General features: G+C 66.0%; 4 protein-coding genes across 4 annotated transcripts in view; 3 read left to right on the top strand and 1 right to left on the bottom strand.

The window, feature by feature from the left end:
* The window catches only part of RAVER1 (ribonucleoprotein, PTB binding 1), an 8,583-nt gene extending 2,011 nt beyond the window's left edge, over positions 1 to 6,572 (top strand). The window contains exons 3-14 of the mRNA XM_074929904.1: positions 9 to 478; positions 639 to 830; positions 1,389 to 1,518; positions 1,613 to 1,713; positions 2,583 to 2,694; positions 2,932 to 3,191; positions 3,827 to 3,920; positions 4,058 to 4,200; positions 4,923 to 5,028; positions 5,140 to 5,243; positions 5,333 to 5,410; positions 5,521 to 6,572. Coding sequence (XP_074786005.1) covers positions 9 to 478; positions 639 to 830; positions 1,389 to 1,518; positions 1,613 to 1,713; positions 2,583 to 2,694; positions 2,932 to 3,191; positions 3,827 to 3,920; positions 4,058 to 4,200; positions 4,923 to 5,028; positions 5,140 to 5,243; positions 5,333 to 5,410; positions 5,521 to 5,667 — 1,937 coding nt within the window. The 3' untranslated portion in view covers positions 5,668 to 6,572. The remainder of the gene's footprint in view (positions 1 to 8; positions 479 to 638; positions 831 to 1,388; positions 1,519 to 1,612; positions 1,714 to 2,582; positions 2,695 to 2,931; positions 3,192 to 3,826; positions 3,921 to 4,057; positions 4,201 to 4,922; positions 5,029 to 5,139; positions 5,244 to 5,332; positions 5,411 to 5,520) is intronic.
* On the bottom strand, positions 5,767 to 27,908 carry ICAM5 (intercellular adhesion molecule 5). The gene is made up of 26 exons (XM_074929850.1): positions 27,431 to 27,908; positions 26,141 to 26,416; positions 25,748 to 26,059; positions 24,554 to 24,820; positions 24,147 to 24,419; positions 23,804 to 24,046; positions 23,509 to 23,726; positions 22,990 to 23,182; positions 22,553 to 22,684; positions 21,614 to 21,886; positions 21,002 to 21,280; positions 20,101 to 20,343; positions 19,868 to 20,024; positions 18,991 to 19,127; positions 16,539 to 16,631; positions 15,289 to 15,567; positions 14,895 to 15,206; positions 14,479 to 14,757; positions 14,122 to 14,400; positions 13,472 to 14,038; positions 12,895 to 13,140; positions 12,531 to 12,794; positions 12,222 to 12,429; positions 11,019 to 11,245; positions 10,209 to 10,310; positions 5,767 to 5,810 (listed from the first exon to the last, which is right to left on the bottom strand). Exons 1-26 carry the CDS (start codon positions 27,474 to 27,476, stop codon positions 5,767 to 5,769), a joined length of 5,949 nt encoding a protein of 1,982 aa, XP_074785951.1. The 5' UTR covers positions 27,477 to 27,908.
* FDX2 (ferredoxin 2) lies at positions 7,123 to 8,650 on the top strand. Its single transcript, XM_074929906.1, has 4 exons — positions 7,123 to 7,247; positions 7,354 to 7,460; positions 7,560 to 7,647; positions 8,213 to 8,650. Exons 1-4 carry the CDS (start codon positions 7,135 to 7,137, stop codon positions 8,367 to 8,369), a joined length of 465 nt encoding a protein of 154 aa, XP_074786007.1. The 5' UTR covers positions 7,123 to 7,134; the 3' UTR covers positions 8,370 to 8,650.
* Positions 10,294 to 11,203, top strand: ZGLP1 (zinc finger GATA like protein 1). The gene is made up of 4 exons (XM_074929905.1): positions 10,294 to 10,548; positions 10,645 to 10,733; positions 10,810 to 10,903; positions 11,006 to 11,203. The coding sequence occupies exons 1-4, from the start codon at positions 10,370 to 10,372 to the stop codon at positions 11,127 to 11,129; spliced, it is 486 nt and encodes a 161-aa protein (XP_074786006.1). The 5' UTR covers positions 10,294 to 10,369; the 3' UTR covers positions 11,130 to 11,203.

Below are 27,908 nucleotides of genomic sequence, written 5' to 3'. Positions count from 1 at the left end.
TCCCGCAGCGTTTGTCACTTTGCTCAACGGGGAGCAGGCGGAATCAGCCATCAAAAAATTCCACCTGAGCAAACTGCGGGAAAAAGAGATTTCGGTGCAGCTACAGCCTACAGACGCCCTCCTGTGCATCGCCAACCTCCCCCAGCTCTACACCCAGCAGCAATTTGAGGAGCTGGTGCGACCTTTTGGCAACCTGGAACGTTGTTTCCTGGTCTACAGCGAAAAAACGGGACACTCGAAAGGTTACGGCTTCGTGGAATATATGAAAAAGGATTCAGCAGCCAGAGCCAAGTCGGACCTGCTGGGGAGGCAGCTGGGCACACGGACTCTCTACGTCCACTGGACGGACGTCAACCAGCTGACGCTGGACCTGCTCCATTCCAAGTGCTTGTGCGTCGACAAGCTGCCCCACAACTACGCTGACCTCGAGGAGCTGCGGCAGGTTTTTTCCGCTGCCTGCGCCCCTGCTTTTTGCCAGGTGAGAGCTGGGGGGGTGTGGCAGCGTTTTTCCTGGGGTGCAGCCTTCCTCCAGGCTCTCAGAGGTCAACAGTTTTGTCTCGGTGCCTGAGCACTGTTGTGGTGACCCCCTTTTTTTTTAAATTTATTTCTTATTCTGGGGGATTTCTCTGCTCTCCTAGCTGGCCTACGGGCAGGACGGGCAGCTGAAAGGCTTCGCAGTGCTGGAGTACGAGTCGGCGGAGATGGCAGAGATGGTTCAGCAGGCCACGGACGGTTTGCCGCTCGCCGGGAATCACGTCCGAGTCTCCTTCTGCGCTCCCGGCCCTCCCGGCCGCAGCATGTTGGCCGCCCTCATAGCCGCGCAGGCGACGGTGAGCCGTGTTCACGCTGCCTCCTCCTCCTCCTCCTTCTCACTCCCTCATCCCGCACAGCTTGCTGTCGCCGTGGCAGATGCCGCCGGCATTCCCAAGGTCGGGTATCCAGCCTGGAGCAGGCTGTCGTGGAGCAGCCGGCACATTTCCCACTGGATCCCCTACAGAGCAGCCGTCTGTTGCCTGTATCTCCTGCCTCCGGCCATCTCCAGCGTGTCGATGCTCCCAGACTCCTGTCACCCGGCACAAATTCCCTCCTTTTGCTCCCAAATTCTTGCGCACCGCTGTGAAGTTCAGAGCAGGAACCCTAGTTGTTGCCAAAATCCAGCGGCGGCTTGGCACAGAGAGCTTTGCCGGGCAGGTGCCGCGCCGGCAGGACCACAGACAGCTTTTGTCACCCACAGGGATGGATCAGTCCTTTCCTCCCTGCCCTACAATGAGATATTTAGGAAAGATATTGCTGGGATCTGGATTTTGGGTGTTTCTTGCTGCTTTTGGGAGCATGAGGGCAAATTCAGGGTTGTCTTGGTTTTACCACGCTGGTTTTTGGTTTTTAAGGCACTGAATCGTGGGAAAGGGCTCCTCCCTGAGCCGAATATCCTCCAAATTCTCAACAGCCTGGGAAATCCCGCTTCCCTCCAGCTGCTGCTCAACCCCCTGCTCCACGGGGCTGTCGGAGGAAAGCAGGGTAAGGCCGAACGTGGAGCGGAGGCCGGGATGGGCGTTTTGGCCTCGCTGCAGCAGGCCATTCCTCTTTTTTTTTTTTTTTTTTTTCCCTCCAGGGATCCTCGGCGCCGCTCCCTCCGTGCCACTGGTGACCAACCCGGCCCTCTCCACCGCCCTCCTCCAACTCGCCCTGCAGAACCAAACCCAGGCACAGCAGGTACGTCGATCCTGGCTCCTCTCTGTGCCGCAGACGCCGGTGTGCCGGAGCCCGGGGGGGTCTCCCAAACCTGACGACGTGCCCGTGCCACTCCTGCTTTGCTCAGCCGCTTTGCCTCATGTCTCTGCTCCACCTCACACACTCCCTGGCTCCCAAAGCTTTTTTTCCTCCTCGTTCTTCACTCCTCAAGCAGCAACGAGAGGATTAAAGCTCCCCCATACCTTCTGAACCGCCCAGCGCTTGGGTTTTTTCCTCCTTTTGCAAGATTTTCTGTATTTCTGGTGTTTTCCACTGCGTGTTCTGCCCCAGGAAGCGTTACTGGGCAACTCTCTGCTGCAGAACCGGGTCCGGACCCAACTGTGGCAAAACAAGTTGACCCAAACCAGACATGCTGGCGACACCAGTGACCCCAGTAACGCTGCTTTGCTGGGAGAAGTGAGTCTTTGCCCGGATTTGGAGCTTGAAGAGCTCCGGCTCGGCGGCTCTGCCTCTGTCCTGCGGTTGTTGAGCCAGTCCCTGCACCGGGCTCACTGCGGGGTGGGGTGAAAAAGGGGGAGCCCCCCCTCTCTCCTGGGCTCCCCTTCAATTTCCTGGTTTGGCAAACATGAGCTGGCTTGGCTGGCTCCTTCCTTCCAGTGCAAACCAACCGGTTTTGACCAAAAATGGGTGCTGAACCATGGCAGGGAGTGTCTCCCCGATGTTATTTCTGGTATTCGGTGCTTAAGGAGCCATGAAATCACAGCCGGGGCTCTCCCCAGGCCTGCACTAAGTTTTTAGCCGACAGCCACCATCTGCTCCCCTCCAGAGCCACGGATCTGCCCCGAATGGCCTGATTTTGCTTAATATTAACCTCCCGCTGTCTCTTGCAGAAGCCGGGGCTCTTGGGCGACTCGCCACTGAGCTCCCTGCCCCACGGCGCCCTGGGCTTGGCCACGGCGCCGGCGCAGCCCCCCGGCCAGCTCCTGGGAGAGCTCTCCTCCGGTAAGAGCTGGCCTCGTGGCACGCCAAGCCAGGCATGGCTTTGGGGGAGAAAGGGAGCCCTGCGGAGCTCACCCCTCTGGTTTTGGGGGGAGGAAAAACCACCCAGGAGACCCCCTTCCTCCAAGGGAAGTTGGGGAGTGGAGGGAGCTGGGGTTGCGTTTTCCTCAGGGGGAAAAAGGGCTGAAATCAAGATGGGGGCCAGGGGCCGGTGCCATCCCTCTCCTTCTGTCTCCCCAGGTGGCCCCTTGCCCGGTGACATGGCACAGGGACACGTCAAATCACCGATTTTGCCTTCTGGAAACGTACCCCTGGCTTCTTTCCTGGGACCGGTGGGAGTAGATCGGGAAAATTCTGTGTTGGGGACACAAGTGCCTCAGCTCACCCCTCCCACCGTCACCCCCCCGGCTCTGCAGGGTCTCACCACCTCCATTTTGGGATCTGTCATCAGCGGCCTCCAAAAACCAAAACAGAGTGAAAACGGACCTCCTGCCTCCGGGGTAAGGCCCCCTCGCTCCGGGATGAGCCTGTCCCACCTTTGGGGGGGGCTCTGTGCTGTCACCAGATGCCCCCCAATGTGGTTTTGGGGTGGGTTTCTGTGCCTGAGCCCCTCAAGGAGCCAGTTTAAGCCCCTGGAAGCCTTCAAGGAGCCCCCCAAGTCCCTCAAAGCCCTTGAGGAGCATATCCTGAGCCCTCAAGGAGCCAGTTTAAGCCCCTGGAAGCCCTCGAAGAGCCCCCCGTGACCCTCAAGGAGCCATTTTGAGCCCCCCGTGACCCTCAAGGAGCCATTTTGAGCCCCCCGTGACCCTCAAGGAGCCATTTTGAGCCCCCCGTGACCCTCAAGGAGCCATTTTGAGCCCCCCGTGACCCTCAAGGAGCCATTTTGAGCCCCCCGTGACCCTCAAGGAGCCATTTTGAGCCCCCCGTGACCCTCAAGGAGCCATTTTGAGCCCCCCGTGACCCTCAAGGAGCCATTTTGAGCCCCCCGTGACCCTCGAGGAGCCAGTTTGAGCCCCTCGAGGAGCCAGTTTGAGCCCCTGGAAGCCCTCGAAGAGCCCCCCAAGCCCCTCAAGGAGCCATTTTGACCCCCCTGAGGCCCTCGAGGAGCTGAGCCCCCCATGTGTTTCTCCTGCAGGTCTCACTCCTGGGGGAGCCCCCCAAAGATTTCAAGATTCCTCTCAACCCCTACCTGAACCTGCACAGCCTCTTGCCAGCCAACAGCCTGGGAGGTGAGTGCCCTCCTCTCCCCATTTTCCTCCCCACCCCACCTGGGGGCGGAGAAGGGAAATCCCTTGGGACAAAGAACGGGAAACAGGGCATTTTGGGTGGGTTTCTTCCCCTCTTAACACATCTTTTACCTTTTCAGGTGCCAGCAACAAAGGGTTTAACCTGAAAGCTGGTGTTTTGGGGAGTGTCTCCAACCCCCGGCTCTCCCAGCCCTCCCTGGCCGACCCGCTCCTGCCCTCACCCGGGCTGGCAGGGGACGGCTACGCCTTCGATTACCAGCCGGTGGGTGGGATGGGGGGGGTTTGGGGGGTTGGAAGGGGGGTTGGGGGAAGGTTGATGGTTTTGGGGGAGTTTAGAAGGTTTCTGGGGGAGGTTGAAGGGGTTTGGGGGGGGTTAGAAGGTGTTTTGGTAAAGGTTGAAGGTTTTGAGGGGGGCTTAGAAGGTTTCTGGGGAAGGTTGAAGGGATTTTAGGGAAGGTTGATGACTTTTGGGGGGTTTAGGTGTTTTGGGGGGAGTTTGAAGGGACTTGAGGGGGCTTAGAAGGTGTTTTGGGGAAGGTTGATGTTTTTGGGGACGTTTAGAAGGTTTCTGGGGGTGGTTGAAAGGGGTTTAGGGAAGGTTGAAGGGGTTTAGGGAAGGTTGAAGGGGTTTTGTGGAAGGTTGAAGGGGTTTTGGGGGGATTGGGAGGTTGAAGGGGTTTTAGGGAACGGTGATGATGTTTGGGGGGAGTTTGAAGGGACTTGAGGGGACTTAGAAAGTGTTTTGGGGAAGGTTGATGGGTTTGGGGGGGGGGTTAGAAGGTTTCTGGGGGTGGTTGAAGGGGTTTTGGGGGGATTAGAAGGTGTTTGGGGGAGTTTAGAAGGTTTCTCATGGAGGTTGAAGGGGATTTGTGGGCTTCGAAGGTGTTTGGGGGAAGTTTGATGAGTTTTGGGGGGGGTTAGAAGGTTTTTGAGGGGCAGAAAGAGATGGGGCAGCCCCTCTAACCCGTCCTCTCTCTGGGGAAGGATTTGGGCTCGCGGATTTTCCCCCAGACGCGAGACCACGCTGGGCCCATCCTGGGGGGCTTCGGGCACAGCAGACACAAGGTAAAAAGCCCCCCCCCCCCCCCCAGCACTTTGGAAGGGGTATAATGAGAAAATGTGGGGGAGGCCCACCCTGTTTTGGGGATCCCTTGATTTGTCACCATTCCCCTTCCAGCTCTCCTCATCTCCGGGCTTTGAGCGGGGGGGGTTGGGCCCCCCCTGCCCCCCTTTTACTCAGGATCCCCCAGTTCCTACTTCACCAGTGGCCTTCAAGCTGGGCTCAAGCAGAGTCACCTCAACAAGGTGAGCCCCCCCACACTGCATCCCCAAGGATTGGGGACCCCCCCTGTGCCCAGACTCCCCCCTAATTTCTCCCTTTTTCACCCCCCCAGGCCGTCGGGATGCCGCCATCGGGCTCCGCAGACGCCGTCCTCGCCTTGGGACCCCCCAGCCACTCGCACAACACAAAGGTTTTTAAAAAAAAAAACCAACAAAACCCACAACAACCACCCCTACGCCCCCCCAAAACCCCACACTGACCCCCCCACACACACTTTATTTTATTTTTCTTCTCTTTCAGACCCCCGGGGGTGGCCAGAAACGAGCTTTCTCTCACCTCCTGCCCTCCCCAGAGCCCAGCCCCGAGGGCTGCTACGTGGGGCAGCACTCCCAGGGGCTGGGGGGCCACTACGCCGACTCCTACCTGAAGCGGAAGAGGATATTTTAGCCCCCCCTCTGCCCCCCCCCCCCCCAATCTTCCCTCCCCCTGTAAATCTTGTACAAATGTGGGTTGTTTTTTTTTTTTTTAATGTTTTGTCCTTTTTGATTATCTTTTTTTCAGGGGTTTTAAAGTGATAGAAAAGATTTGACCTGGGCGGGGGGGGGGCTCAGTGCAGAGACACACCCCCCTCCCCTCCCTCCCAGTGCCGTAGGGGGGGTCCCTGAGACCCGTGCCCCCCCCTCCCACAGCAGTAACTGGGAGCTGCGTGTGTGTGTCCCCCCGAAAAAAACCACGCGCTCCCCGCCTTAACCCGCTGCTTCGGGGGGGGGCTCCCTGGCTCTGGAGGGGGGGGTGTGTGTGTATCACAGCTCTGCACCCCCCCCAGCCCCTCACTCCCCTTCGGGGGGGGCTGGGCTGAGCTGGGCACCTCACCCACCCCCCCCCCCCCCTCTCCTTTTCCTCAACATTTCACTCGTGTGGGGGTTCTTTGGTTGTTTTTTTTTTTTTTTTTGGGGGGGGGGGGGTTGTTTTTTTTTTTTAAGACTGGAGCTGCCGCGATTTTACATATTTTTGGGGTTAAAAGTTGCCTTTTTACTTTAATGCTCATTTTTATTGCCTGTTTTTTTTGTTTTTTTTTTTTTTAAAGGTTCCTCCCTTCCCGGCTGCGGGTGCTTTGCCTTCCCCCTTCCTCTCCCCTGCCTGGGGGGGACACAGCCCCCAGCAGGCGCTATTTTAGGGGGGGGGGGAAGGTCCCCACCCTCCTTTCTTTGTCCCTCCCTCTTTTTTGGGGGGGGGATTTCCTGGGTTTTGAGTTGTTGCCATGTTTCTACTGTCGATGCTGTCTGGTTTGCTGTACGGGGGGGGTCCATGTGTGGGCCTCCCCCCCCCGCCGGACCCTCCCCCTTCCCAAAGTAAAGCTATATTTATATCGTCTCTCTCCTGGTTGCTGTGACTTCATTACTGCTAACGCGGTAGCCCCCCCCTTAATTTGGGGGAGCCCCCCCCCCACCTCCTTGTCCTGTCCCACCCCACTATGGCCTAACAAAGGGGGGGGGGGGGGGGTGTCTGGGTGTCATCCAGAAAGGGTACCCCCCCCCTTTCTGAGGTGATGTGCCTATCCCATCATGCCTGGGGACCCTCCTAATTTGGGGGTGTCCCCTGTGTCCCTCCTCGTGCAAGGTGCCCCCCCCAATAGAGGGGTTCTGTGGGTCCCCCCCGCCCCATTAGAGGGGTCTACTGGGTGTGTCTCCTCTGTGCAAGCGCCCCGCCGAAAGCGGGGTATCACCTCCTCGGGCAGGGCCCCCCCACAATGCGAGGGGACCCCTGTACCGGCCCCCCCCCCCGGTGTAAGGGAGGGGGGAGGTCTAATGGGGCTGTTTAATTACGGGGGAGGGGGCGGGCACTAGGACCGGCGCGGCTCCCTCCTGGCCCGGCCGGCGCGGGTCACGTGTCGCCGGTCACGTGCCGCCCGTCATGGCGGCCTCCATAGCGGCGGCGAGCGGCGGCTTCGTGACGCGGCGGCTGTTGCGGGGAGCGGCGCGGGGCCTCAGCGGCGGGGCCGCGGCGGAGGAACCGGAGGCCGCCGTGTGGGTACCGGGGGGCGGCGGCGGGGCCTGTCCCGGGGCGGAGGAACCGGCACCTGGGGAGGGCGGGGTGTCCCGGTGCTGACTCCCGGTGTCGCGTCCCCCCCAGGGTGAACGTCGTGTTCGTGGACCGAGCGGGGCGTCACGTCCCGGTGCGGGGCCGCGTCGGGGACAACGTGCTGCACCTGGCGCAGCGGCACGGGCTGGAGCTGGAGGGTCGGTACCGGCACCGGGGGGGGATCCGGTGCCGTTATTGGCGGGGGGGGGGAAGGAGACGGACCCGGTGCTGAGCAGGGGGCGGGGGGGTCCCCACAGGCGCCTGCGAGGCCTCCCTGGCCTGTTCCACCTGCCACGTCTATGTCAGCGCCCCCCACTTCGACCGGCTCCCGGCCCCCGACGAGCGGTAACAGACCCCCCCCCCATCCCCCCGACGCTGGGACCCTCGCGTGTCCCCCCCCACACCCCCCCCGGCCCCCACTGTTCTCTAGGGACCCCCAGATGGCCCCCCCCGGGAATTCTTGTCTCCCCTCTGACCCTCCCCCAGGGACTTCAGTCCCCCCATCACAGACCTCTGACCTCCCCCGACCCCAATAGCCCCCCCCGGGGACACCTCAGACCCCCCACAGGGGCCACCCTGACCCCCCCTCCCCAGGGCCACAGCCCACCTTGAGACCACCCTGACCCCCTCCAGACCCCAACATCCCCCCCTAAGATCTCCCTGCCCCCCCCTCAAGGCTCACAGCCCCTCCCAGGGACCACCCTGACACCCCCCCCCAGCTCAATATCCCCCCGGACCCCCCCATCAGCCCCCCAATCCCCCCCATCCTCCCACCACTGCCCCATAACTGTGACCTCTGCATCCCCCTGAGCCCCCTCACTGCCTTGTGAGCCCCCCATACATCCCCCCCACAGCTCTGGGGGTGCCCCCTACAGCCCCCCCTCACCGATATCTGTGCCCCCCCCCCCAGGGAAGATGACCTGCTGGACCAGGCCCCTCTGCTGCAGGAAAACTCCCGCCTGGGCTGCCAGATCCTGCTGAGCCCCGCGCTGGAGGGGGCCCACTTTGTGCTTCCCAAGGTCACCCGCAACTTCTACGTGGACGGGCACGTCCCCAAACCCCACTGACGGCAGGGGGGGGCCCCCCCCAGCAGGATGACCCCCCCCTCTGGCAAGATACACCCTCCCCCCCCACAAGCAGGACACAGCCCCTGCCAAGGAGGATGCAGCCCCTCAGGGTGACGGGGCCCCCCCGACGCTGCAGGACAGCGACGGCAGAGCCGGGGGGGACACATACAACATGGTTTTGGGGTGGGGGGGGGAACACTGGGCTTTGCGCCCCCCCTTATTTCCAGATTTGCGATAACGAGCGTTGTGGTTTGTTAATAATAAAACTCGTCTGAGCGGTGCTGGGGTCCCTCTGAGGGGGTGGGGGGAGCCCTTGGGGGGGCCCTTTGGGATCAGCCCCTCAGCTGGGGCATGGGGGGGGGGGGGGGCATGGGGGGCAGGACCCCTCCCCCTTCATGCTGCCCCATCCTGGGGGGGTCTGTAACCCTTCAAGGGGGTCCTGTCTCACCCTGGGGGGGTGCGGCCTCATATGGGCTCCCTGCCCCACACTGGGGGGGATCCCACTGCCATATCCCTGGGGGGGGGGGGGGGATGGGTGTCTTGCCCCATCTGGAGTCCTGCCCCCCCCCCCCGGGCTTCTCTGCTGCCACAACTTCATGGGGGGGGGCGGGGGGGGAGTCCTAGCACTGTCCTGGGAGGTGCCCTGCCCTATTCTGGGGGTCCTGCCCTGCCTGGGGGGGGGGAATCTTGCCCCATTCTGGGGGTCCCTGTCCTGGGGAGGTGCCCTGCCCCATTCTGGGGGTCCCTTCCCCCTCTGGGGTCCTTCCCCATCCCCCGGGGGTCCCACCCACGGGGTCCCCCCCCCCGCTGCCCCCGCCCCCGCGCAGCTGGGGCCGGTTTAGGCCCGGGCCGGGCCCGGTGCCGGTGCCGGCGATGGCGGAGCAGCTCTTCCTGGAGGGGCAGCCCCCCGACTTCTCGCTGCTCCAGCGGCTGCTCTGCCTCGAGCCCGAGCCCTGCCGGCCCCTCCTGCCCCCCCCCAGCCCCGGGGGGGGCGCGACTGGCGGCCCCCGTGCCTGCAGGTGGGAAACGGGGGGTGAGGGATCCCACCAGGGGGAAGCTGGGAGAACTGGAGCCGGGGGGGGTGTCCCAATGCGGGGAATTGGGGCTGGGGATGGTCCCACCGAGGGGGGGGCACCGGGACCGGGGATGATCCGAGCTGAGGCACTGGGGTGCGGCTGGGCTGGTTGGGGGGGGCACCGAGGACACCGGGGCTGGGGATGGTCCCACTGGGGGGGGACTGGGAGCACTGGGACTGGGGATGGTCCCACCGGGGGCGAGCTGGGACCGGGACCGATCCAGTTGTGGGGGGAACCGACAGTGGGGATGGTGTTACTGGGGGGGGACGCTGGGAGCACTGGGACTGGGGATGGTCCCACCGCGGGGGGGAACCGGGCTCGGGGATGGCTCAGCCCGGGAGGAGCGGGGTGCCCCCTGCAGTCCCTGGGGCAGAAACGGGGGACACCCCCCCTCCCCCTTACCCTTACGACGGCCCCGGGGCAGGAGCGGGGTCCCGGAGCCCCCCGCGGGGCCCTGGAGCCCCCCGCCCCTCCCCGGGGAGGGTCTCACCTTCCTGCAGGAAACTGCGCGGCTGCTGGCCCCCCCCGAGCCCCCCCCGGCGCTTCCCGCCGCCCCCCCGGAGCACCCCGGGCTCCCCCCGGCCCCCACCGGCAGCCCCGACGCCCTCAGCCTCATCAGCCTCCAGTGCCGGCACCTGGCCGGTGGCACCGGTAACGGCCCCGGCCGTGGCAGCGGCACCGGTACCGGCAGCGGGCGGCGGCGCAAGCAGGCGACCCCCCAGCGCGGCGCCGAGCCCTGGGACCCCTCTTTCCGTGGGGTGACCCTCCGCATGCGCCTGGGCCCCTCCACCGGCAGCACCGAGGGCTGCCGCCTTCTCATCACTGCCCGCGGCGGCAGGTACCGGGCCCCCGCCCCACTGTCCGTCTGTCCGGAGGCACCCCTGGGCACCCCCAGACTTCTGGCTGCTCCATCCGTCTGTCCGGATGCACCCCTGGGCACCCCCAGACTTCTGGCTGCTCCGTCCGTCTGTCTGGATGCACCCCTGGGCACCCCCAGACTTCTGGCTGCTCTGTCCGTCTGTCCAGATGCACCTTTGGGCACCCCAGGACCTTGGCTTGCCCCGTCTGTCTGTCTGGCTGCACCTTCCTGTCCCCCCTCCCCGGTGATGGCCCCTGGGGACCCGGCTGCCCCTGGGGGGTGGGTCCCCCCACTCCAGGGGGGTCCCTGTGCTCCCCTTGACTCCCCCTGTTCCCCACAGGGCTCCCAGCCGGCGCTGGGGGTGCAGCCCCTCGGCCAGGCCCCCCGGGGTGGGCAGCAGCTCAGAGGATGACGCTCCCTTTGCCCAGGGTAAGATGGGGGGGTGGGTTTCCCCCTCACCCCAACACCGCTGGGGTTTGGGGGTGCAGCCGTGTGTCCCCCACAGGGAACAAGCGCTGCGCCTCCTGCAAGACGCGTCGGACCCCGCTGTGGCGAGTGGCCGAGAACGGGACCCCCCTCTGCAACGCCTGCGGCATCAGGTAGGGGACAGGGACACCCCCACAGTGACACCCCACACACACACCTCTGGGGACCCCCCTGGGACCCCCCAACACCGGCTTCACTCCGCGGGTTTCTCCCAGGTACAAGAAGTACCGGGTGCGGTGCCGGCGGTGCTGGAACATCCCCGGGAAGAGTGGGACCCCCCGTCCCCGGTGTCCCCACTGCGGGGAGCGGTGTCACCCACCCGCCGGCGGCAGGAGGTGACAGCGAGGGCGGCAGGAGGTGACAGCGAGGGCCCCGGCATCAGCGAGGGGACGTTGGTGGCAGCGGTGACAGCAGCAGAGAGCTGGCACTGGGGGGGCTGGGGGGTGTTGGGGTCCCTTGGGAGCAATTAAACATCCTGGTGCTGGTGGCAATTTTGGTGTGTCCTGGTGTCACCTGCTCCGGGGAGGGGGCACAGGGGGATGGTTGTGGCATTGGGGAGTGGGGGGGACTCTCGATGCCACCACCAGTGGTTTGGTCACCCCGGCAGGGAGCTGCGGGGACGAGAGGGGGTCCTGGGTGCGGGTTGGGGACATTTGGGGGATTTGGGGACAGTGAGGTGGGGGCCAGGCTGGGGGTCCCTGTCCTCAGCTGCGAGTTGGGGACATGGGACAGGGCTTGGGGACAGCGAGGTGGGGGCCAGAAGGCAGGAGGCGTCACCAGTGCAGGCAGGAAGGGCAGCCGAGCAGGCAGGAAAGCAGGCAGGAAACGGGGGGGCTCTGCAGGGCGGCCCAGCAGCTGCGCGGGGGATTTTCAAGCCCCAGGATTTTCCAGCGGGACCCAGAGCTGAGGCCAGGCTGAGCCTTGGCCCCCCCCTACCTGCTCCCCGGGTGGCAGGAAGACAGGCTTGGGGACACCCCCATGACCAGCACCCCACCCTGAGCCTGGCCTGGGGGGGGTTGTTGGGGTGTCCCGGATATCTGGGTGCCCCCCTGGAGCTGGCGAGGGGAAGGGGCTTGGAGCTGGGCTCAGCCCCACGGTCTGTCCTACACCCCCCCCAGCAGCCAGAGTCACCATCTTCCTCTAATTAAAACAGAATTATTTATTGGGTGTTGCTTTATCCCCCCAGAATAGCTGAGCCGGCAGCCGCGGCCCCCCCGCTCCCCGAGCATCCCCCCCCTGAGTTACAGCCGCGCCGCCCTCAGCACAGCGCTGAAACGGTTTAAAAAAAAAAAAAAAAACAAAAAACAACCCAACCGCCCCCCTACACGTCCTCCAAAATTCCCCCAAAACCCAGCTGGGGCGGGGAGCGGGGGGTACACAGGGTTCTGCCCCCCTCCCACCCTGAAACCTCGGCCTGGGCCCGGTTAGGGCTGGGTGAGCTGGATGCCATAAACCTCCCCGCGGTCGTGGCGCTGCCGGTGCAGGCAGGCGGCTTCCGAGGAGCCCTCGGCGTCGCGCACGTTGTACTCCCCCTTCTTACACGCCGTCGACTTCAGGTAGTAACCCCCGGCGGCCGCCAAACCCACCGCGGTGACGGCGCCCAGCGAGCCCAGCGAGGCCAACAGCACCAGCCGGCTCTCTGCCGGGCGGGACGGTGCCGGTGAGGCCGTGGCGGTGATGGAAAGACCCCCCCCCGCTTCACCAATCCCCCCCCGCTCCCGCCATTTCCTCAAATCTCACCGTCCACCCGGACCATGACGCTGCCGGCTCGCCGGCCGTGCCGGTTGGTGGCGGTGCAGGTGTAAAGGCCTCGGTTGGCGGCGGCGGCGGCGGCTACGGCGACCGAGCGGTTATCGGCGGCGAAGCGGAGGTTGGGGGCGGGCGGCAGCGCCCAGCCGTAGGTGGGGGTGGGCAGCCCCTCGGCCCGACACTCCACGCTGAAGCTGGCGCCTCGCGAGACGTTGGCGGAGGGCAGCACGCGGAGGCTCACCGCGGCGGGGCTGTCTGCACCGGGCGGCGCCGGCCGTCAGCCAAAACCACCACCCGCCGCTTCAAAAATAACCAAAACCCCCCCATTTTTTTTCCCACCCCCCCCTCCACTCACACTCGACGGCGACGGTGACGTTGCGGAGGGCCGAGCCGTGGGGGTTGGTGGCCCGGCACTGGTAGGTGCCGGCGTGGGCGCGGGTGACGTTGGGGCTCACCGGGGGGGGGTCCTGGTTGTCCCCCAGCTTGGCACAGGCGACGTGGGGTGGGGGGTTCCCGCTGGCGGCACAGGCCAGCTCCGCCGGCGTCCCCTCCACCCAGAGCCGCCGCGCCGGGCAGCCCGTCTCGCCGATGCTCGGCTCGTCTGCAACCCGGGAGGGACGTGGTTGGTGAGGGGGGGGGGCGCTGGGGGCCTCCCACCCAGGTGTGGTGTGGGGACGAACCGCCCACCCCCCTGCTCCCCACCCTGCACTGGCGGGACTGGCCCTATGGCAGCTGGGCTCCCCGCCAGGCTGGCACGGGCATGGCATCCCCGGCACACCCATGGCATCCCCGGCACAACCAGCATCCTCAGCACGGCCATGGCATGGCCATGGCATCCCTGGCACAGATGCGGCATCCCCGGCACAGCCAGCACCCTCTGCACGGATAACGGCATCACCGGCACCGCCGGATCCCCGTCCCCGGGCACTCACACTCGACGGTGACGACGATGCTGCGGACGGCCGAGCCGTGCTTGTTGCTGGCTCGACAGACGTAGCGGCCGGCGTCGGCCCGGCTGACGGCCCGGCTCCCCCGGGCGCGGGGGGGACCCCCGTCGCGGGCGCAGCGGGTGCTGGGTGGGGGATCCCCGTCGGCGCGGCACACGAGCTCCCGCCGCTCGCCCTCCACCCAGGTGCGGTGCGCCGGGCAGCCCCTCTCCGTCAGGGTGGGCTCGTCTTGAAGGGGGAGAAACGAGGGGTCCTGGTTAGCGCGGTTGCCGCCGGCACGGCCGCGGCGGAGACACCGGCGCCACTCACACTCCACGCGGACGGTGACCAGCCGGCTCCGCGTCCCCAGGCTGTTGGTGGCGTTGCAGAGGTAGGTGCCGGCTCGGGAGCGGGTGACCAGCTCCGGCTCCCCGGTGTTGACGGTGACGCCGTTCCTGCCGCAGACGACGGTGGGCGCGGGGTTGCCGGTGGCCCGGCAGGACAGCGCTTGCCGCGTCCCCCGTAGCCACGTGCGGTTGCTGGGACAGCCACTCGCCGCCATTTCGGGCATATCTGGAAAAGACGGGGGGGATTCACCGGGACCGCCCGCGCCAGCTGCCACGGGCACAGCCAGGCCCCTCCGGCACGGCACCCACAGAGCACGGCGAGCCGGGCCTCCGCGTCCTTCGTCACCGTGCCGTTGGCGATGGCCAGGCTGGCCCGGCACCCGAACTGCCGCCCGTCATCCTCCCGCCGGGCCACCAACCGCAGCTCCAGCCGGGACTGCGGCCCCTCGGCCAGGACCCCCCCGTCGGCATCGCGGAGCTGCAGCCGGACGGCGGGAGGGTCGGCGAGCCCGGCGCGGCACGCCACCGTCACCTCGCTGCCCGCTGGCACCGAGGCCGGGCTCAGCTCCACGACGGGCGCCGGGAAGCCTGCGGGAAGGTGCTTGTGAGTCCAGCGGGATTTTGGGATGGGCTCCGGTTATCGCTTTGCCGCGCCCGGTGCCTTACGGTAGACATGGAGCTGCCTCCGTGCCGTCCGTGCCGCCGTCGCCACCGCCGCGGTGCAGGCCAGCTCCTGCCGCCCTGGGGTGTCAGGCGAGAGCGTGGTGACGGCGGTCAACACGTCCCCAACCGCCGCCACGGTGACGTTTAGGCTCCGCTCTGCCAAGGTGACGGCGAAGCGGACGTCCCCGGCGGGGAAGGCACCGGTGACTTGGCAGCTGGCGTTGGCGGCGGCGCCGGCTTCGAGGCGGGCGGGAGCCTGGAGCTGGGGTGGCTCGGGGAGAGCTGCGGGGACACGGTGTCACCGGGGCCAGGCCTGGTCCTTGGCTGCACCCCAGTGCCAGGGGGAGGATCCCGGCAGCCGGACCCTCACCAGGCTCCGGTGAGGATACGGAGCCGCCGGGAGGGTGACGGTGACTCACCAAAAACCGACAGCTTGACGGGGACGGCAGCGCGGGCGAAGAGGGGCCCGTGGGGCCGCAGGGACAGCTCGGCGTGGCAGGTGACGTCCTGGCCGTGGTCGCCGGGGCCGACGGTCAGCAGGTGACTGACGGCCACGCTGGTGCTGCCCTCGGCGGCACCAAAACTCTCCGTCCGCAGCGTTTCGGCCCCTCGGCGCAGCGTCACCGTCAGGTTCCCCACCGGAGCCACCTCCACCACCCGGCACGTCAGGTTCCGGCTCTCGCCCACCGCCACGGCCGGCACCGGCTCCAGCACCACCCGCTCCGGCAACCCTGGGAGGTGGCAACCACCGAACCGTCAACCGTAGCCACGCCACGGCCGCCCAGGCCACCCCGGTGACCCCCCGGCACTCACGGTAGACGAGGATGCCGGCGCTGGCGTTGGCTCGGGCGTCGCCGCAGCGCCCGTAGCACGTGGCGGGGCCGGGGCTCCACCGGGAGACGTTGAGGAGCCGGAAGCTTTGCCAGCGGCGCCCGCCGGCCCCCGCGGCCACGGCCAAGGGGGTGGCCAGCCCCAGCGTGGCGTTGCCCCCCGGGCAAGCGCTGCGGCTGCAGTTGACGGCCACCGAGCCCCCGAAGGGCACCACGGCCACCCGCGGCCAGGCCCCCACCGTGAACGTGCCCCGGGCGGCCCCTGTGAGAGCCCCCACACCGCGGGCAGCCCCCGCCGGCTCAGCCCCGGCACCCCCGAAGGGAGACACCCCCCACCCCAGAGATACCCCCCCCGCCCCAATGCTGGGAGGGGACCCCGGCGTCCTGGGGGTCCCCCTCTGTCCCCTTCCCCTGGCACTAAGGGACCCTGGGTCCTTGAGGTTCACACACCCCCCCCCCCAAAAGAAGGGACCCATGTGGCCGGAGTCCCCAGGAACAGCCCCCCACCCCCCAAATAAGGGACCCAGGTATCCAGGATTCTTGGGGTGTCCCCCCCCCGCTCCCCAAAACAAGGAACCCAGGTATCCGGGATCCCCAGGGGCCACCCTCTCCCCCAAAATAAATGTCCAGGCTTCTGGGTGCCCCCCCCCCAAAATAAAGGACTCAGGTGTCTGGGGTGTGTGTCATCATGTCGTGTGTGTGTCCCCCCCCCCCAAAAAAATAGGGGTTCAAGGCATCCAGACCACCCCCCCCTTCTGAAATAAGGGATGCAGGTGTCTGGAGTCCTGGGGGCGTCATCTGTCCCGTCCCCCCCCCCCACCCCGAAATAAGGGACCCAGGGTCGTGGGGGTCCCTCGTGTTGGGGTCCCCGGGGGTCCAACACAGCCCCCCCCTCAATTTAGGAGTCGCTGGGATCTGGGCTCGCCAGGTTTCACACACTCCACACCCCCCCCCCCCCCCAAATTAAGGGCTCCTCGGGGTCCCCCCCCCAGCAATAATTATGGGTGTCTGGGAGGGTCCCCAGCGTTGCCCCCCCCCCAATAATTAAGGGTCCCTGGGGTCCCCAGGGACCAGCCCCCCCGCTTCCCAGCACGATGGGTCCCAGGTCCCCAGGGTCCAACCACCCCCCCCACCCCACCCCCCCCCGGCACCACCCATCCCGGAGGGACCCAGGCATTGGCGCCCCCCACCCCGCACCCCGAGCCCCCCCCCAGCCCCCCCGAGCCCCCCCACCTGCGAGCGCCAGGAGGAGCGGGGGCAGCAGCCGCGCGGCCGGGCCGGGGGGTCCCATCGGGTCCCGGCGCCGCTGGGGGGGGGGGGGGGGGACTGGGGGGGGGGGTGGATACGGGGAGGATGAGGAGGATGGGGATGACGAGGGGGATGGGGATGAGGAGGAGGAGGAGGAGGAGGATGGGGATGAAGGCAGCTCCGCCGCTGCCGCGCACGGAGGCGAGGACGACGCCGGTACCGCGGGGCTGCTCCTCCCCCCGCCCCCGGCTGAGCCCTCCCGGGGCTCCGCGCGCGCGTGAGTGTGAGTGTGAGTGTGTGTGTGTGAGTGTGAGTGTGTGAGTGTGTGTGTGAGTGTGTGTGTGAGTGTGTGTGTGATTGTGAGAGTGTGAGTGATTGTGTCAGTGTGAGTGTGTGTGAGTGTGTGTGTCTGAGTGTGAGTGTGATTGTGTGTGTGTGTGATTGTGTGAGTGTGTGCAAATGTGTGTGTATGTGAGTGTGAGTGTGTGTGCGAGTGTGTGTGTGTGAGAGTTTGTGTGTCTGTCTCTGTGAGTGTGTGTCTGTGTGTGTCTGTCTGTGTCTGTGTGTGTGTCTGTGTGTGTGTGTGTGTCTCTGTGTCTGTGTGTGTGTCTGTGTCTCTGTGTGTGTGTGTGTGTGTGTCTGTGTGTGCGTGTGTGTGTGTGTGTGTGTGTGTGCGTCTCTGTGTCTCTGTGTGTGTGTGTGTGTGTGTCTGTGTGTGCGTGTGTGTGTGTGTGTGTGTGTCTGTGTGTGTGTGAGTGTGTGTGTGGCCGGTGCTCGGTCCTGCACGGGACCCCCTGAGCCAGGATCGGGCCCCTCCCCGTGCTCATCCTACACCAACATCCCCCCCCGCCCCCCCAAACCTCGCCCCCCCGCGCTCGGAGCTGCACAGACAGCGCCCCCCCCCCAACACCCCCCCCGCAGCGCGGCGGGGGGCCCGATCCTGCGGGGGTGCAGCGACAGACCGAGAGCAGCTGCGTGTCCCCTCCCCCACGCGCGGGGTGCACATGGCGTGTGCTTGGCGTGTTCTTGGCGTGCAGGCGTGGGCATCGCACATGCAGCACGTGTGTGTGTGCAGGCGTGTTGCGTGGAGGTGTGCAGCAGGTGCACGCAGGCCCATTGCACGGGCACGCAGTCACGTGCGGGACGTGCAAGCAGGTGTGCATCACGCGTGCGTGCAGGTATATAGCCTGTGCGCGCAGGCGTGTGGCGTGTGCGTGCAGCCGCGTGTATGACGTGCGTGCAGGCGTGTGTTGCGTGCACACGTAGGTATATGGTATGTGCATGCAGGCGCGTTGCGTGTGCGTGCAGGCACATGTGGGACATGCACGCAGACAGGCGTTGCGTGTGCGTGCAGGCACATGTATGATGTGGATGCAGGCATGTGTTGTGCGTGCATATAGGTACATGGTACATGCACGCAGACATGCGTTGCGCGTGCGTGCAGTCACAGGGATGACGTGCATGCAGGTGTGCGTTGCACGCACATGTAGGTGTATAGTATGTGCATGCAGGCATGCATCATGTCTGCATGTAGCTACACAGTACGTGCATGCAGGCGTGCGTTGCGTGTGCGTGTAGGTGCATACATGTGCACACAGACACGTGTGGCATGTTCATGCAGTTGCATGTAGGACATGCACGCAGGCATGCATTGTATGCATATGTAGGTATGTAGTATGTGCATGCACGCGTGTTGTGTGTGCGTGCAGTCACATGTAGGACATGCACACGGGCATGCATTGTGTGTGCATGTAGGTACATAGTATGTGCATGCAGGTGTGTGGCGTGTGTGCATGCAGTTGCATGGACAACGTGCCTGCAGGCGTGCACTGCATGCACATATAAGTATATAGCATGTGCATGCAGGCGTGCATCGCGTGTGCATCTAGATATGTAGCATGTGCATAGATGTGCATCACATGTGCATGCGGGTGTGTGCATCACAGTCACACAGGTGTGCATCTTGTGTGCGTGCTGGTACATGCATTACACACGTGCAGCCTTGCATCGCATGTGCGTGTCCACGTGTCTCACGCACATTACGTGTGTGCGTTATGCACGTGCGGACGCATCACATGCACACGCGCGTGTGCGTGTGTGCGCGCGCCTGCGGCCGTGCCTTGCGTGTGCGTGTGCGCTCCATGAACGCCGCCATGTGTCGTGTGTGTGCGCATTCGCACCCACGCGCACAGACGCGTTGCACGTGTGACGGCGCGTGTAGCGTGTACACGCCGGCGTGTCGGCGTGGGCGTTGCGGGTTCGTACCGGGTGCACCACGTGCGCACCAACGCGCCCCTCGGGCCCACGCCGCGCCGCCGCCGCCATGCCGTGTGCCCCCGCGCCCCGTCCCCTCGTCACGCCAACGGCGCGGGCGACGCGTGTTCCCCCGGTGCCGCGCTCCGGCCCTACCTCGGCCCACGCGGTGCCGCCGGCCCACGCCAGGCCCGGTGGCCGAAGCAGGCCTCGCCGGGCCGGGCCGTGCCGTGGCGTGTGCCGGTGTCACGCCGGGGCCGGAGTGACGGTGCCAGCGGGTGCCAGGCGCTGCCGCGCTCACGGTGGCTCCGGCCGCGCTCGCTGCCCGGGAGGGGACGGGGGCGGGGGTGCCGCGGGGGGGTGTGGGGGGGGTGTGTGGGGGGGTAGGGGGGTGGGTGCCCCCCCGGCCCCACTCTGGCCCCCCCCCCCCAGCGCGTCCCCCAACCCCGGCCCTAGAGCCCCTCCCCCGCTCTGCTCCCATCCCCCCCTGCCCTTGTCTTGGCTCCAGCCCCGCCCCCCCGTCCCCCAGCCCCTCCCCAGACCCCCATTAGCCTGCCCGTACCCCCAATCCCCTCCCCGTACCCCCAATCCCCTCCCTGTACCCCCCTTCCCCTGCCTGTACCCCCACTCCCCTGCCTGTACCCCCCTTCCCCTGCCCGTACCCCCATTCCCCTCCCCGTACCCCCAGTCCCCTCCCTGTACCCTCACTCCCCTGCCCGTACCCCCACTCCCCTCCCTGTACCCCCCTTCCCCTCCCCGTACCCCCATTCCCCTCCCCGTACCCCCAGTCCCCTCCCTGTACCCTCACTCCCCTGCCTGTACCCCCAATCCCCTCCCCGTACCCCCATTCCGTTCCCCGTACCCCCACTCCCCTCCCCGTACCCCCTTCCCCTCCCCGTACCCCCACTCCCCTCCCTGTACCCCCACTCCCCTCCCCGTACCCCCTTCCCCTGCCCTTCCCAGCTCCCCCTGTCCCCCTCAGCGGGCGGTTGGCTCCATGCAGGGTGAGGACACAGCTTTTGGGGGGGGGGGGGGGATGTTACAGTGTCGCCCCCCCTCACCGAGCGGGGCGCAGAGTCTCCATCTCCCGCTCCCGCAGCCGGTAGCGCCGGATTTTCTTCTTGCGGTAGTAGATGCGGTAGCTCACCCCGGCGGTGACCAGCGCGGCCACCACCGCCACCGCCACCAGCGCCGGGAGCACCACGTCGGGGTCACGGTCTGCCGGAGAGCGTTGATGAGCCCCCACCTTCCCCCTGAGACCCCCCCCGCCCCGAGACCCCCCGTCCCCACTCACAGTGCACCGCCACGGTGACATTCTGGTGCACTGTCCCCAGCGGGTTGGTGGCCTGGCAGCGGTAGGTGCCGGCGTGGGCGCGGGTGACGGGGCGCGGCACCCCGGCGGGGAAGGGCTCCCCGTCCTTGGCGCACTCCAGCTGGGGGGGGGGGTTACCCCGTGCCCAGCACCGCAGGGTCTCATCCTGCCCCTCTGTCCAGTTCTGGCGGGGGGGGCAGCTCCCATCGTCCATCCGGGGCTGGTCTGGGGGGTGACAGCGGCGGGAGCCTCGTTTCTCCCCGGCACCGGCCCCGGGGTCACCGTCACCCCGGGATGGGGCCAGAGGGGCCCCTGCTGCAGCCAGGGATGGGGCCCCATCCCTTGCACCAGGGCTGACGGGCTTTGCACGAGGGCAGGAAGGGTTTGCAGAGGCCCAAGGGCCTTTGCACCAGGGCAGAGGGTTTTTTCACGAGGCCTGAGGGGTTTTCACAAGGGCTGAGGGGTTTTGCACACGGTCGAAGAGCTTTGCACAAGGGCAGAAGGGTTTTGCGCCAGAGCAGAAGGGGTTTGCATGAGGGCTGAGGGGTTTATGCACAGGGTGGAAGAGATTTGCACAAGGGCAGAAGGGTTTCGCGCGAGGGGTTTTTCACGAGGGCTGAGGGGTTTTGCACAGGGGCAGAGGGGTTTTTCACGAGGGTTGAGGGGTTTTGCACAGAGTCGAACAGCTTTGCACGGGGACAGAAGGATTTTGCACAGGATCAAGGGCCTTTGCACCAGGGCCAAGGGGTTTTGCACCGGAGAAGAAGGGTTTTGCACGAGGGCTGAGGGATTTTGCACAAGGGCCAAGGGACTTTGCACGGGGGGCCGAGGGGTTTTGCGAAGCCTCAGAAGGGTTTTGCCCCGGCACCGCGGCCCCACTCACACGTGACTCGCAGCGTGGCCGTGCCCGAGCTCTTCCGCAGCGTCCGGTTGCCCAGGCTGAGCTGCGCCTCGCAGGTGAACTCGGCTCCATCATCTTCCTCACGGGCCGTCAGCTCCAGGCGCACGGGCCCCTCGGCCCAGGGCTGCGGCGGCCGGTGGCTACGGCAGAGCCGCAGCTTCAGCCCCGGGGGCCAGCTGGGCGCCGAGGAGCACTCGATGGCCACCGGCTCGTCGCAGGAGGCGTTGGGCTTGCTGATGGCCAGGCGGGGCTGGGGGAGGTCTGCGGGGGGAGGGAGATGGCACCCAACCGCATCCCCGAGCGGCTCCTCATCCCAAATTCTGCCAGACCCGGCTCCCAGCTCATCCCAAATCAACTCCTCATCCCCCAACCAAGCTCTGCCAGATCCAGCCCCTGGTTGATCCCAACATCTTCCCCCACCAGACCCAGTTGCAGCCCCAGCTCCATCCCAGTTTGCCCCATCCCTCTGCCCCCCCACCCCAAGCACTGGGGGCTCCCCAGGCCCGGCCCATCCCTCCCCCCTTCCCACATCCCCCCTCCCCAGGCCCCATCCACCCGTCCGACCCCCCGGGAAGGACCCGAGCAGCCTCTTACCGTACGCCAGCACCCTGAAAGCCACCCTCTTCCTTTCCCCGAGGCAGGAGAAGTAGCAGAGGATGTCGGAGAGGGGCTCGGTGATGTTGCGGAGCCGGACGCTGAACCAGCCCGACCCCCGGCTCACCCACTCCTTGCTGAGGGACGTCTCCACCCCGCCGGGTGCCTCGGCCTCGGGGCAGCTCGTGGAGCAGTTCAGCAGCACCGTCCCCCCGTAACCCACCTCCGAGGAGCTGCCGGACAGTGTCACCTCGAAGGGGCTGGTGGCTGGGACTGGAACAGGATGGGACTGGGATGAGCTGGGATACGCGGGATGAGCCGGGGAGGTGGGTTGTGGTGAAGGTGGGATGAGTTGGGGACACGTGGGATGAGTTGGGGACACGTGGGATGAGCTGGGAATGTGGGGCGGGATGGAGGTGGGATGAGCTGGGGACCCACAGGATGGGCTGGGACCCACAGGATGAGGCAGGGAGGTGGGGGAGTGATGCAGGTGGGAGGAGAAGGGATGGATGGGATGAGCTGGGTCCCACGGGATGTCCCCAGCCAGGCCACAGTGCAGGGGGACAAACTGGGGCCCACAGGATGTCCCCAGCCAGGGTGGGGAGAAGGTGGGACAAGATGGGACCCACGGGACGAGGTGGGACCCACAGGATGGCCCAGAGAAGGTGGATTGGGGTGCAGGGGAATGAGGTGGGGACCCACAGCACGAGTTGGGGAGGTGGGTCAGGATGCAGGTGGGATGAGAAGGGACGGATGGGATGAGCTGGGACCCACAGGATGTCCCCAGCAAGGATGGGGTGCAGGAGGATGAGCTGGGGCCCCACGGGACATCCCAGGGAGGTGGGTTGGGGTGAAGGTGGGATGACCCGGGACCCACAGGACATCCCCAGGCGGGTCGGGGTGCAGGGGGACCAGCCAGACCCCAGGCCCAGCACTCACCGCACAGAGCCAGGAGCAGGCCCGGGAGGGAGCAGGCGGGGAGGAGGCCACGCCGGGGCATTGCCGCGCCGGGGAGCGGGGAGCCACGGGGACGGAAGCGGAAGCCAGAGCCCATCACCCCGGCACAGGGCGCTGGCAGGGGGGCACACACCTCAGAGGGACATCGTCCCCCAGCCCTGGCTGTGACAGCCGCTCTCCACCCTTCCTCTGCACCCTGGCAGCCCCCCGGCTCCCTCCCAGCCCCACCGACCCTGACTACACCTCCAGTGCCAGAAGGTGGTGGGAAGTGACGGCAGCAGAAGGGAAGTGGGCTTTGGGTGGCACGGTGCATGCTCGGCCCAACCGCGGCCACCAAGGACTTGGGGCACCAGGAAACCCTCCCAGGGTTTGGTCATCCCCAAGAAAAACACCAGCGGGTCGTGGCCCTGCCACCAAACAGTTTTTATTGGTGCAACATGTCACGACAGCATCTGCCAGCCCCTCCGGAGGCTGCACCCTCCTCTGCGCCGGCTCTTCATGCTCCTGCCAGCACTGGGGCCAGCGCTGCTGCAGCACCAAAATCCCCGGATTCAGCCCCGATGCTCCCCCTGGGTCACTGTGACCCTCAGCGCTGGTGTCACCATCTTCACTCTCCCAAGGGATAAAGTTTGGAGGGAAAGGGAGCATCTCCGTGATGGGGGGTGGGATCGGTGCCTCACCCCCTCCGGCATCTCAACCATGTGCCAGCCCGCCACCTCACCATCGGGGAGCTGTCACCTTCCTGCGGCAACAGGGGTGACCGGTGCCATCTCACCGTAGCGTCCACCATCCCGCCGCGGCTCCCAGTGTCACCGTCATGTCTGTAGGAGGGAGCCAGTGGCTGCAGCGCTCAGCCCTTGCCAGGATGGTTGCCCATGGGCAAGGGGGCAGGACGGGCAGGGGGCTGCTGGCCCTCCACCGCCTCTGCCCGGCTACACATGAGCCTCCCGCATGGAACCGTTGAGAGCGGCCGTGTCCTCCGAGCACGCCGGTGGCCGCCGCGATTCCATCTGCTGCTGCCGCTGCTGCTGCTGCAGCCGGTAGCGCCGGATTTTCTTCTTGCGGTAGTAGATGCGGTAGCTCACCCCGGCGGTGACCAGCACGACCACCACCGCCACCGCCACCAGCGCCGGGAGCACCACGTCGGGGTCATGGTCTGCCAGAGAGCGTTGATGAGCCCCCACCTTCCCCCTGAGACCCCCGCCCGCCCCGAGACCCCCCGTCCCCACTCACAGTGCACCGCCACGGTGACATTCTGGTGCACTGTCCCCAGCGGGTTGGTGGCCTGGCAGCGGTAGGTGCCGGCGTGGGCGCGGGTGACGGGGTGCGGCACCCCGGCGGGGAAGGGCTCCCCGTCCTTGGTGCACTCCAGCTGGGGGGGGGGGTTACCCCGTGCCCAGCACCGCAGGGTCTCATCCTGCCCCTCTGTCCAGTTCTGGCGGGGGGGGCAGCTCCCATCGTCCATCCGGGGTTCAGCTGTGGGAAGAATCAGGATAGGGACAATAAATTAATAAACTCCCATCTGGAAATTTCCCCTGTGGCATCCCGGGATGGAGCCCAGGCACGGCGCTCTCACCGGTGACGTTGAGCCAGACGGACATGTTCTTGGTGAGGGCTTCACTGTTTCGTATCTTGGCATAGCAGCCCAGCTCCATCCCATCATACTCCTCACGTGCCTCCAGGTTGAAGGTCAGTGGGGACGGTCCCCACCCTACCAGGACGTCACGGCCGGCACGGATCTGCAGCTGGAGCTCAGCGGAGTGGCCGGGTGGCAAATGGCAGCTCCCCGTGACCTCCGTGCCGGCGGCTGGGCTGGTGGTGCTGACATTCAGCTGCGGCGATGGGAAACCTGCGGGTGACAGAGACACCACCGGGGTGATCCGGCAATGCCGCAGCACGAAACCGCTCCCCCTGTCCCAGCACGACGCGCCAGGGCCGTGCTGCTGGTGGGTCCTTGCTGGTGCCAGTGCTGCCGGTACTCACTGTAGACATGGACGGTCACCTCCTTCTGCCGCACCTTGGGTCCCACCGTCACGGTACAAACCAGCCTGAAGTCCCCCGGCTGGCTTTGGGCCACCGCGGCGGTAGCCTGGTGGCCGTCCTGGCTGACAGAGAAGTTCAGGGTCTGATTGGCAAAAACCAGCTCGAACTTTGCCACCGGAAAAACGTGGCAAACGATGCAGTTGACGTTCATTGTCTTGCCTGTCTCCAGGAGGGTGGCAGACTCCAGCTCGGGATCCTGTGGGAATTCTGCCGGCGGAGAGAAACACCATGGGATGAGCCAGGTGCCGCCACCACGGCAGAGCAAGCGCCAGTATGATGCTGGTGCTGACTTGAAGACAGGGAGGCTCTACAGAGAGACTTGGATAGATCGGGTCAGTGGCCAACATCAACAGGATGGGCTTCAACAAGGCCAAGTGCCAGGTCCTGCCCTTGGGCCACAACAACCCCCTGCGTGGCTACAGGCTCGGGGAGGGGTGGCTGGAGCTGTCTGGGAGAAAGGATCTGGGTGTTCTCACTGACAAGCAGCTGACCACGAGCTGGCAGTGTGCCCGGGTGGCCAAGAAAGCCAACGGCACCCTGGCTTGTATCAGCAGTAGTGTGGCCAGCAGAAGGGGGGAGGTGACAGTCCCCCTGTGCTCTGCACTGGTGAGGCCACACCTGGAGGGTTGGGTCCAGGTTTGGGCTCCTCAATCCCAGAGAGATCTCGAGGGGCTGGAGCGAGGGCAGAGGAGGGCAACGAGGCTGGGGAGGGGCTGGAGAATCAATCCTGTGAGGAGGCAGGGCAGGAGCTGGGAGTGTTCGGTGTGAGGAGGAGGAGGCTGAGGGGAGCCCTCATCCCTCTCTGCAGCTCCTGACGGGACATTGCAGAGAGGCTGGGGCTGGGCTCTGCTCCCAGGGGATCAGGGACAGGACAAGAGGGAACGGCTGGAAACTGCCCCAGGGGAGGGTCAGGCTGGACAGGAGGAGAAAATGTTTCCCAGCAAGAGTGGTCCGAGAGTGGAACAGGCTGCCCAGGGAGGGGGGAGTCCCCATCCCTGGGGGGTTTAAGGGTCATTGGGATGAGCTGTGGGGGGATGTGGGGTAGGGGAGAACTTTGTAGAGTCGGGCTGAGAGTTGGACTCGATGATCCCGAGGGGCTTTTCCATCCTGAATGATTCTGTGACTATGACTTACCGTAGATGGCCAACGCCTGCGGGGCGGAGGTGGAGTCGAGGCGGGGGCCGTGGGGCGCCAGGTCGAGCACCGCCTGGCAGGTGACGCTCTGCCCGTTGTCCTGGCGCCGTGCTGTCAGTTGGTGTGTCACCTGCACCGGCTCGTCCCACCTCTCCTGCTCAAAGGTTTGGGCGAGCAGCACCTCGCCGTCCCGCCGCAGGATCACCGTCACGTTCTGGATGGGTCTGGCGCCGCTCACCCAACACACCAGCTTGTGGCTCTCACCCACCGCCAGCACCGGTACCGGCTCCAGCTCCACCGACTCGGGTGCACCTGAGGGAGAGACACAGCGTGAGGGGGTGACCCCGCAGTGCCGGGGTGGGCAGGGACCCCCCTCTCGCCACGGTGCCTTACGGTAGACGATGAGCTTGGTGGGCACCACCTCCCTCTTCCCGTAGCAGAAGTAGAAGCTGACGACCTCAGGGTTCCACTCGGTGACGTTGAGCAGCTCCACCACCGTCTCCTCCATCGTCAGTTTTTTCACATTCTTCCGAATCGACGTCTCCACGTTGCTCTGTTTTGTGATATTGGGGCACGTTGTCTTCAACGTCAGCTCGATCGATCCGCCGTATTCCACCACCGGCACCGCCGGCTCCATCAACAGCTCCGAGGAGGCTCCCAACTGCCCTGCTGGGAGAAGCCAGGGGTTGAGGGGGAGGGGTTGGTGGTTGAGGGGACCCCCAGCCTCATCCCCATCCCTGGCACAGCAGGGGGGAAGTTCAAGGGCACCTCCAGAGTCATCCCTGTCCCCAATGTGGCAGGGGGAAGCCGGCCAGCTGCGGTGAGCAGGGAGAAGCCACAGAGCCACCGAGCTTCTCCTTTGGCCACGGGAAGTGGGCGGCTTTGCCGGTGGGCAGGATCCCTCCCCCCCATTCAGCCAGAAACGGGGTGACGGGGGGGGTGGGGTGTGGAAACACCCCGAGACCCACAGCTGGTCCTCAGGGACGGCAGCAGCTGTCCCCAGCCGGTGCCCGGGACATTCCCACCGTCCCCTCCCATCCCATGTGCCGGTGCTTTCCTGGCAAAACATCCGTTGCTGAGCCCCCCCCGACTGTGGTGGAAGCCCCCTGGGGTGAGTCAGCACCAGCAGCCTGAGGTGGGGGATTTCCCAGGGAACAGCTTTGAGCTTTCCTTCCCTCCCTCCGGGGGAGGAAAAGTCCTGCCCTTTCCCGGAATCACAACCAGCAGAAAAAGGACTCAAAAAAATTCCTGCTGCGATCCACAGATTTCGCAAGGACCAACGACCTCGCTCCCCGCTCGCTCCCCCGTGGGACACAACACGGTGACCACGGCCCGAGGGCAGAGGGACCTGGGATGGATCGGGGACCCCCACCCCGGTCACCCCACCAGCCCCGGGCAGAGCCCAACGCCGAGCGTCGGCATGCTTGCGCTCGCATGGAGCCTCGATGGGGACACACGTCCCCCCCCCGGCTGTGCCACACGTGCCCGCCGTCGTGTGACACACTCGTGGTGACGAGGTCATGTTGACACGCTCGTGCTCGTGTTGACACGCTCGTGGCGACATGCTCGTACCTGCACGCTTGTGCCGACGCGCTCGCACTGGCTTCGCCCCTCCGTGCCGGGAACACACGTAGGGGGGTCCCCACGGCCCCCCCAACCCCTCACAGCCCCGTGTCCCCTCACCTGCGATGGCACCCAGGGTGCACAGCACCAGCACCGTGGGGTGCATGGTGCGGCGGTGGGGTGCCGGGGTGGGCACCGGTACCGGCACCGGGTGGGCTTAGTCCTCCGGGAGCACCCGGGTGGGTTGAGCTCTGCGGGAACACCGGGAAGGGTCGGTGGCACCGGGGTGGATCCGGTTGGGCTCCCCGGGATCAGTTCGGTTCGGGCTCTCTAGGCTGGATCCGATCGGGCTCTAGGCGCACACCGGGATCGGTGGGTTCAGGCTCTCCGGGAGCACCGGGAAGGGTCCGGTCGGGATCTCCGGGATCGGTGCGTTCAGGCTCTCCGGGCAGGGTCCAGTTGGGCTCTGGGGGAGCACCGGCTCGGGGTGTCGGTTCGCGCCGTGCCCTCCGCCTGTCTGTCGGTCCGTCGGTCTGTCCGTCCCTCCTGTGACGACGCTTTATGAGCTTGGCGCGAGCCCGGCCCCTCTCGGTCCCCG

This window comes from Athene noctua, chromosome 31, assembly GCF_965140245.1.
Source record: "Athene noctua chromosome 31, bAthNoc1.hap1.1, whole genome shotgun sequence".
Classification (NCBI taxonomy): domain Eukaryota; kingdom Metazoa; phylum Chordata; class Aves; order Strigiformes; family Strigidae; genus Athene; species Athene noctua.
This window is presented reverse-complemented; position numbering and strand designations above follow the sequence as displayed.

Bases quoted from the DNA above. Each gene is read 5' to 3' on its own strand.
- ICAM5 (XM_074929850.1), bottom strand. From the start codon at position 27,476: ATGCACCCCACGGTGCTGGTGCTGTGCACCCTGGGTGCCATCGCAG. The intron at 23,727-23,803 runs GTGAGTGGGGAC...GCTCTCTGGCAG, and splicing joins TGTCACCGTGGCGGTGCACT to ACCATGACCCCGACGTGGTG. The intron at 15,568-16,538 runs GTGGGGGGGCTC...GGGCTCTCACAG, and splicing joins GCTCCTCCTGGCGCTCGCAG to GGGCCGCCCGGGGCACGTTC.
- ZGLP1 (XM_074929905.1), top strand. From the start codon at position 10,370: ATGCACCCCTGGGCACCCCCAGACTTCTGGCTGCTCCGTCCGTCTGTC. The intron at 10,549-10,644 runs GTGATGGCCCCT...TGTTCCCCACAG, and splicing joins CTTCCTGTCCCCCCTCCCCG to GGCTCCCAGCCGGCGCTGGG. The intron at 10,904-11,005 runs GTAGGGGACAGG...GGTTTCTCCCAG, and splicing joins TGCAACGCCTGCGGCATCAG to GTACAAGAAGTACCGGGTGC.
- FDX2 (XM_074929906.1), top strand. From the start codon at position 7,135: ATGGCGGCCTCCATAGCGGCGGCGAGCGGCGGCTTCGTGACGCGGCGG. The intron at 7,461-7,559 runs GTCGGTACCGGC...GGGTCCCCACAG, and splicing joins GCACGGGCTGGAGCTGGAGG to GCGCCTGCGAGGCCTCCCTG. The intron at 7,648-8,212 runs GTAACAGACCCC...CCCCCCCCCCAG, and splicing joins CTCCCGGCCCCCGACGAGCG to GGAAGATGACCTGCTGGACC.